Consider the following 8168-nt stretch of genomic DNA (forward strand, 5'->3'; position numbering starts at 1 on the left):
ACATTTTTTAATTAGGTTGTGGAAATTATCAATTCAGGTGTGCACGCAAATTGCTTCAAAAGAAATCTCAGTGTGAACTTTAGAATGAAACTTGGTCTTACCCAAGTGTAAGTCCGACTAGCTACATTCCTACTTTGAATAATAACAAATTGTTGTAAACAAGTCACTTCAAAATGACTTATATGAAGGCAATTTTGCCAAAATAATTGAATTGTGCCAAATCATTTAAAACAGTGATTTAGGTCGAGTCATTGACTTAAATGATTACAACTTTGGTGTTTAAAACAATATGACATGTACACAAATACTCTGTTCCTAAACTAACTAATCTGTGAATAAGATCGTAACCTTTCACATTCACTACTTGAATATACCAATATCCATATTTTGCGTTTTGTTATCCATAAAGCAAACTTGGACAAGAAAGTGCGATCATACAAAAGCTTTTGTCCGCACAGTTGAATATAAAGCCTTAATGCATAATTCATACATCAATTACATTTGCTGACAAAGCTACAAGGTTTATCTAATGCAAGTTTTGTTAAAGAAAAGTAAACTAAAGAGTTTAATTTCGAATACCAGCAGAAATGATCAAGATGTGATTTATAAAACTTTATTTAGCTATTTTGGCATTTCAAGCAACGAAATATAAAATCATACACTAAGAAAATACTTCGTCGCAGCGCCTTAGCATCTTAGTGCCGAATTAAAATACCTGTAAGCCTTTATTTAATCTATGTGTTTTTTTAAAGAAAGCAATATTAAAAGACACATGTCAGTGAAAAATGGTCTGGATAAGCTTCATAAACCTTTCAAGTTCGTATTCAACTCATCAGTGACACAAAAACCCTCACAGACCATTCCAAAACACATTTTTTCACTGCGTCTTACTGGTTACTGATTGATATACGATTATTCACCCAATTGAAAGTGCGCCCGGCTAGCTCAGTCGGTAGAGCGTTGGACTCTTAATCCAACGGTCGTGGGTTCGAGCCCCACGTTGGGCGTATCTTTTCGTTTTGAGACTTTTCTTGAATATTATATCAGACTAAAAACAAGTCATTCAGCAAATTACCGCAGAAGTTTTCATTTGGTATATTTTCTTTTAAAAGTATTGTTTTTATCGAATTTTGACTTTTTATCCGCAAGCACAAATGCGGCATGCATTCGGAATCATAGTATAAATCGATTTTGTAATAATGTATTTTAAAAAATGCCCCCCTTAAACTCCATACACTGGAAAAAGTCTCTGCGTCATTTCATAAATAGTTACCCGCGAATTTCAACGAGTATTAGCTCGATAAATGTAACCCCGATTATATTTCAATCCCTTCTTACCCCCAAATATATCGGGCATGAAATGTTTGCCAAAACCAAGCCAAAGACGCCATTTGGCGTAAAATGTTACTCTAGTCGTGATGCCCAACAGTGTTTCTGGTATAGAAATTCACAGTCTAGCACCAGTCTACAATCCTACAACTTTTTTACACAAACGAAACGAGTTTTGTTAATTGAAGAAATAAAAAATTATTGCAATAAAAGTAATAATAATACTTGACCCACACAAACTCGCACACTAACCTAAATTATGTCAAGAATACAGACCACCTGACAAAAATTTACCAGGATTCAAGACCAGCGCCGTTAATTAGATTACAAAACGTTTGTCTTTCTGTTGTTTATAAACGATGATATTTTTTGAATCTTCGTTTGGGGTTAAACTAAAAAGAAGCGAGCACGCCAGGACTCGAACCTGGAATCTTCTGATCCGTAGTCAGACGCGTTATCCATTGCGCCACGCGCCCGTCGAGAAAGCAGTGTCCAAGTGCGCGATATTATAGTACAGCGAAAGTTGTTGGGCGTAAGACGGCGACTCATTTAGCCAACTAAAAACAACTTGGTAACTTGCAAGGTGGTCTTTAATTTAATTAGTTTGCAATTCGTAAATTTACAACTCAATAATAATTTCTGCAAATAATATTGAACAACTTTTACGCAAAATTTAACCTACTTTGTATTATTGTAGGCCTTAAACCTAAACTTGTAATGTCATATTTGTGAATAAATCCTTTCAAGCAATGAGACCCCACTCATTACTAACCAATTATTCCAAACAGGGGCAAACAGTCCGGTGGCAAAACAGCGCTGGTGGCCCCCAATAGTCCAATACTACTTCCCCTACAGACTTTTTATATGTTTAGGTCTTATTTTGACGAGTTTATGTCTCATTTCGTCAGGCACATTGCTGCGTATTTGGCTTAATACTATGGTATGATCTTCTTTTTCCGCTTTAAATGGTATTGTTTTATTTAATAGGTATTATTGAGTGTTCCGCATTTCAGATTCAGATTTGGTAACAGAAGTTTAAAACTTTAAAACGACGCACCAAAAAAAACAAAACAATTGTGACAAAAAATGCAGAGACCAAGCAAAATTGAATCACAACATAGGCAGCTACTTTCTAATATAAACTTATCTTTAAAAATATTAAAACTAAAGCTACCGAGTGTATATTGGCTTGAAATCAATTTATTTTTTATTGCACCCTACAGTACACAAATTGTCCAAATCAGAGGCCCTTGGCATTTTAAGCCCTTTTTTAGTGCAAAAGCTTGCCAAGGTCTTTTTATGGCTATAATAAATCAATAGGTTTGCCTTTGCCATCAAAACTTGTGGCAACAAAATAATGTTTGGGAATTAAAAACTTATTTTAATTGTATTATCCTAATTAATACTGTATTACGTACCGGCATTGATTATGCTTAATAAACAATTTAGCTCTATTTTTCATACAAGTTATTTTATAAAACTTTTCTTTCAATTCTCTTAATGCATTTACGTTCATAAAAGTCCAAACGTTCAAATAACACAAATGCCGGGAGAAAGGTTAATTTGGGACAAAAAATACAGTATTTAAGCATTTTATTTGCTACAAGAAGACAAATAAAAATAAGCGGTAATTCAAACTAAGATGTACAACTTTTAAAACAAAACTGTTTAAATGTTAGCCTTTTATTAAACGACAAATCGCACACAAACAATTTCTGAAGAAACAAAAAGTAAAACTTAAAACGAGATTTTATTTTTTGTAAAACTAAACATACGACAATATTTCAATAGAATAAAATTAAATGACAAACCAGAAAACTACAATAACTAAGAAATGCAAACCGACGTGACAAATGTTAAAATATGTGCACAACAAGTTTTCAATGTTTTTGGCAATTACAATGATCACTGAACAGTCATATAAAAATGGTTTACAAAAAAATTAAAAATTAGACAAAAGTAGGTAATAATATGCATTTTTTACTAATTTTCAATTGAATACTGTGTTAGAAATTTCTGTCACATTTTATCGAAATAACAAGCCTCGTAAATTATATCGCCGTTACTGCATATTATTGTTAAAGATCAGTCTTTCCCACAGAACCCCTGGGGTCTATAAAAAAATGTCTCAGAACTTTAAAAAATTAGAAGTAATGAGAAGCAATCTTACTAAACTGCTGAACATTAATTGTTTAAGACTGTTATAATTTTACATTTGTCTATACATATTAATCATTTTATATCAACATTACTACTTAAATTGGTTTTTAATAATTGCTAAAAAAGTTAAAGGAGTCAACACGCAAATCGTAAGCTAAATAAGTTTAATAACCACCGTATAGTAGTAGGCACACGCAATGCCTACTACTGGATGGGCATCGTAACTCCTAGAATTATTAAATTAAACTTGCAATGCTTTATTAACTAGTTCTTTCACATTTTAATTTTAAAAAACCTTGCCAATAAAAAAGAAGTGATTAAACGAAGCATGATGTAGCACGCACAATGCCACCTACTTCAATATAGGCATCGCAACTTCTAATATTATTAAATGAAAATCAAATACTTTATCAACTAGTTCCTTCACATTTAATTTTCATTTCACTTCTGGAAATGCCTCCAGTTGCAAACGGTGAGGTCTCTGAGCCCCCACTGCCCCACCCTGACCCGTACCCCCCGCTCCCCCACTCATCATCGGTTTTTGTTGTGTTCCAACTGGAGTTTAGATTTTCTCCGATGCAAGAGTTTCTCCACCAACCTCCATCACACAATTCACCCGACCTTGATAACGTTGTTTTATTAGGTTTGTACAAACTTTAAAAGTTATAAGGTGTTAAAATAAAAAGGTACAAAAACTGAAATAAAGAGTTAAAAAAAGGATTTACTAAATTATCTGACGGATTAATTTAATTAAACACTCAAAGCAGGTAAACCACTCGTCAAATAAATGTCAGGAACAAACCAGCACATTACTTACAATAAAACTCAAGTCTACAAGTAATACTTTTTAAGTCATGATAACTCTCTTAAAACTGCTACAGAATGACATCATCAAATACATGAGTCATAAACACGTTTTAATTTAAATAACTTTTAATTTTTGTATCCTATCGGATTGCTGTACTATTTGTTAAAAACATTGGCTATCGGTGAAACTGCCTTCTTTCAAAGTGGGATCGATCATTTAGCTTTTAGATGACAAATTGAGGCCAAATTTAACTTTGTATGAGCACCGATACGACATTAGTGTAAAAAATTATATTAAACATAACTGGATATCCCTTAATCTGATAAAAATCCACATATTTGTTAAACCAAACTTACAAAAAACTGGAGTTGCATCTGTCGAAAGTTGAGAAGTGAAAGTTTGTGCACACATCACATGAACCACAATCATCTGAACTGAACGAGTAACTCTTGCTCTCCGGACCAACAGAAAAATTCCTAGGAAATATTAATTACAAAGTGAAACAAACTAGGTACTTGGCAGTTATTTGGTTAAAATTATGTTTTAACCTAAAAACTATTCTTAGAGAATAATTGAGAGTAAAAGGCATCAACACAAAAAAGATAATTTGGAAATTTAAAATTCAATATAAAACACTGATCACCATTCATAACATCATTGATTATATATATATAATGCAAAAAATAAAACCTGAATGTTGAAGTTGAATACTTGTTGCTGATATCCCAAAAATCAACTTGAAGTTTGCATTTTTGTGAGTTTGTGATTAAATGTAAGTTCTCCAAACCTGAAAATAGTTTAAATTTGAATAATATTTATCATAGCATAGATTAATACTAATTTCCCCACAACCTATTAATATGATTCTCATGTTGATAAAGATATATGAAAATACAACCCAAAATAGTAAATATAACAAATGTTAAGCTATTTGTATGTTTATAACATGTAAAATAAGTCAAAAAAGTTACCTTAAAAAAGAAAAATGATTAGGAATTAGGTTGTAATTTTACTTATATTGAATAAGTTTACAAATCATGAACACGCAATAAATTATGGTAGAATTTGTTAACCTATTTGGTAAATTGTTGTCAGTTTGAATCAGGGCAATTTTGATCAATCCTAATTTTTACTGAGGGTTTGATCCACAAACTGTATTTATGCAATTCATTCACTCAAAAAAGATATTACATTTTGCAAAACATATTTATACATATAGACTAAGTTTTTTGCCATTCGCTCAAATATAACGAAGAAACTTGTATTCGTTGTTCAAACACTTACCCCACCAGAATTCGGATGTTGTCGACCCAAAACCTGTTTTGTATTCACTCCAACTTTTGTTAAATCCAACTTTTCCATCAAAACGTCTTTGGACAACCTTAAATAAAAAACAAACCAGTTAGAAGCAATAACACAAAATCTATCCCAGACGCCTTTGGAAAGATTATTACTGAATCAGTTGGTCTACTCAGGAATATATATAGTACTAAGTAAGGCCAGGTTAGAAGAACAACTAGCAATCGTTATTCACTGGTCAGTATTACTCAAGCAGGGGATTCCATGGTTTAGTGACTTAGTTAGCAACTGTTAAAACTTTAAATGTATGTATAGTTTTAACTGAAATGAACCAGTTTATAAGTCAAGCTGGCGAAGAATAAAAGCAAATAAAACAAGTGCAGCCCATATAAGGTTTAAATTGATTAATTTGGAACTGAGGGTCAATTTTGATAAGTCGTTGTATTATGATGCAGGCAACAGTACTATGTTTGTTTCTCGACTTGCTCCCTTCTGAGCCTGTGTAGCTCAGTTGGTAGAGCGACGGTCCCGGTATAACCTGAGGTCGTGAGTTCGAACCTCACTGCAGGCTAGTATTACGAACAGGATGCAGCAGACAAAAGTGCTATGGTTGTTTCTCGACTTGCTCCCTTCTGAGCCTGGGTAGCTCAGTTGTAGAGCGACGTTCCCGGTATAACCACAGGTTGTGAGTTCGAACCTCACAACAGGCTAGTTTTACTCAGAATGTCATGGTTAGTAGTTTGCCATCAATTTCTTGCTTGTATTAAAATTACTAAAGTCTTATATAATTTATTTAGTCCTAACAGTGTAAATGGGTTTGCACAAATTTGTGCCGTATTTTTTAAAATGTTGATTCAATACACTTACCATCCAGCTTGATTGACAGAGTGTTTCGATTCCTGGTCGCCAAAATATCAGACTGGACACATTTTCTTCAGGACAAGTCTCTTGTTCAACTGCAACAAATAAAAGAAAAAAATTATTTATGACCGAAGCTGTGGAGTCGGACTTGACAAGGTGTGTTTGTTCGTTGGAGTCAGACTTGGAATTCAAATTTGAACGAGAGCATGTTAGATCACCCGAGTCCCAAATCCGACCTGCACAGTAGCAAGTTCCTAATTTTGAAACTGATATTGCCACCAAATGTAAATTGTAAAGGCGGAATAGCATACGGTGGATATTTCCAAACCATGGCTTCATGCCCAGTTTGTTAGATAGGTTGCGGGCCTCATGATTTGCGTTGGTGGGCCCGATCTGACCCAGGGGCCATAGATTGGCATAAAACGTTGAAAGAATATCAAAGCGTATACAAAAGTATCACCTTACTTTAGTTATGAAAATTGGTAAAATACAGCCTGTAGAGTTGGAGCTGGACCCAACAGTCAAACATGGGTTAGTTTAAATTTTGTATGTCAGAGTCAGTCTCGGGTTATTTTTAACCGACCAAACAGCTTTGTTTATGACCATGACATAAGTTGTGAAAATAGTTTATTTGGCAAAACAAAATAATTAAACCTCAACTGTACTATTTAAATTATACAATGAATACAATATTACAATAATAGTTGGATCATACAAATTTTTGGTCTGCAACTAAGATGCTTTTGGATCCGTTTAAGAGGTTAAAGGCCTATTGGTTAAATTTTTTTTATTTTAAATATTGTACCTTTTTCACAGTGCTTTCCATAATATCCAGTTTCACAGAGGCACCAATAATCCGCGATTCCATCGATGCAAGTTGCATTATTCTTGCAAGGTTGGAATAGCTCACATTCATTCACATCTAAATAAAAATTGTACCAATATAAACATATCCGTAGTTTTACGTCTAACAAACTACATTTTTCAACAATTTATTTAATGAAAAAAATATAAGGCATCAAATAGAGAAATTTATACAACAATGGTAAATAATGTAACCTACGGACATGGTAGCCTACATTTCAAATTACAAACTTTGGATATTACCCAAAGAAATGTTTCGGCATCCTCCAACTACACAATTATAATATAGTTATTTCTAAAAAAAGTGGGACTGTTAATGAAATACTAACGAAAACTATAAAAGCGACTACTTGCACATTTGGTCATCCAAGTTTTCATGACTGACTGCATTTCATGGCAATTTTTACAAAATACAGGCTATAGAAAGAAATGGTTTGGATCACAAACGTGCATGGGTTTTATATCTTTCTATTCAACCTGGGCAAATCAATAAAGGATGGCGGTTCTAGATCTTCCTTTAAAAATAGGGCGCTGGTCTGGAATCCTAACACAAGTTTATTTTAACACTCACAAAACAAGTTGTCAAAGTTGAAATTTCAAGGAAAGCGTAAATACTTAAGTATAAATATAATAATAATAATTCATCCACCTTAACTTGCTCCCAAACCCAAATAATGTTGGCAAAAAACACTCCTGACCAAAAATAAGGATTATAGACGAGCACCAAAATGAGTTAAAAATATGCTTTTCATATTAAGATAGGATAATAACACAAAAAAACCCAACCATATTAAAGATGTTGTTCAAAAAATAAATAATTAACTAATTGACTTTTATTGTGGTAGTT

The 8168-nt window shown here is 33.1% G+C and overlaps 1 protein-coding gene and 3 non-coding genes across 4 annotated transcripts; 2 read left to right on the top strand and 2 right to left on the bottom strand.

The window, feature by feature from the left end:
• The first annotated feature begins 934 nt into the window (after positions 1–934).
• On the top strand, positions 935–1007 carry Trnak-cuu (transfer RNA lysine (anticodon CUU)). The gene has a single exon. It is a non-coding gene; the product is annotated as a tRNA-Lys (tRNA).
• A 725-nt stretch (positions 1008–1732) lies between these two features.
• Trnar-acg (transfer RNA arginine (anticodon ACG)) lies at positions 1733–1805 on the bottom strand. The gene has a single exon. It is a non-coding gene; the product is annotated as a tRNA-Arg (tRNA).
• Positions 1806–3899: 2094 nt separating this feature from the next.
• LOC146139037 (ficolin-1-A-like) lies at positions 3900–6796 on the bottom strand. Its single transcript, XM_083391592.1, has 6 exons — positions 6769–6796; positions 6464–6552; positions 5582–5678; positions 4988–5084; positions 4654–4773; positions 3900–4110 (listed from the first exon to the last, which is right to left on the bottom strand). The coding sequence occupies exons 1-6, from the start codon at positions 6794–6796 to the stop codon at positions 3900–3902; spliced, it is 642 nt and encodes a 213-aa protein (XP_083247718.1).
• On the top strand, positions 6093–6167 carry Trnap-cgg (transfer RNA proline (anticodon CGG)). Its single transcript has one exon. It is a non-coding gene; the product is annotated as a tRNA-Pro (tRNA).
• Positions 6797–8168: the final 1372 nt, after the last annotated feature.

The sequence above is a fragment of the Ascidiella aspersa genome, chromosome 6 (genome assembly GCF_963924565.1).
Source record: "Ascidiella aspersa chromosome 6, kaAscAspe10.2, whole genome shotgun sequence".
Classification (NCBI taxonomy): domain Eukaryota; kingdom Metazoa; phylum Chordata; class Ascidiacea; order Phlebobranchia; family Ascidiidae; genus Ascidiella; species Ascidiella aspersa.

Excerpts from the sequence above, each read along its gene's own strand:
- LOC146139037 (XM_083391592.1), bottom strand. The coding sequence starts at position 6,796 with ATGAAGCCATGGTTTGGAAATATCCACC. Across the intron at positions 6,553-6,768 it reads ATGGTTTGGAAATATCCACC|TTGAACAAGAGACTTGTCCT; the intron begins GTATGCTATTCC and ends TATTTGTTGCAG. Across the intron at positions 5,679-6,463 it reads TCTGTCAATCAAGCTGGATG|GTTGTCCAAAGACGTTTTGA; the intron begins GTAAGTGTATTG and ends TTTTTATTTAAG.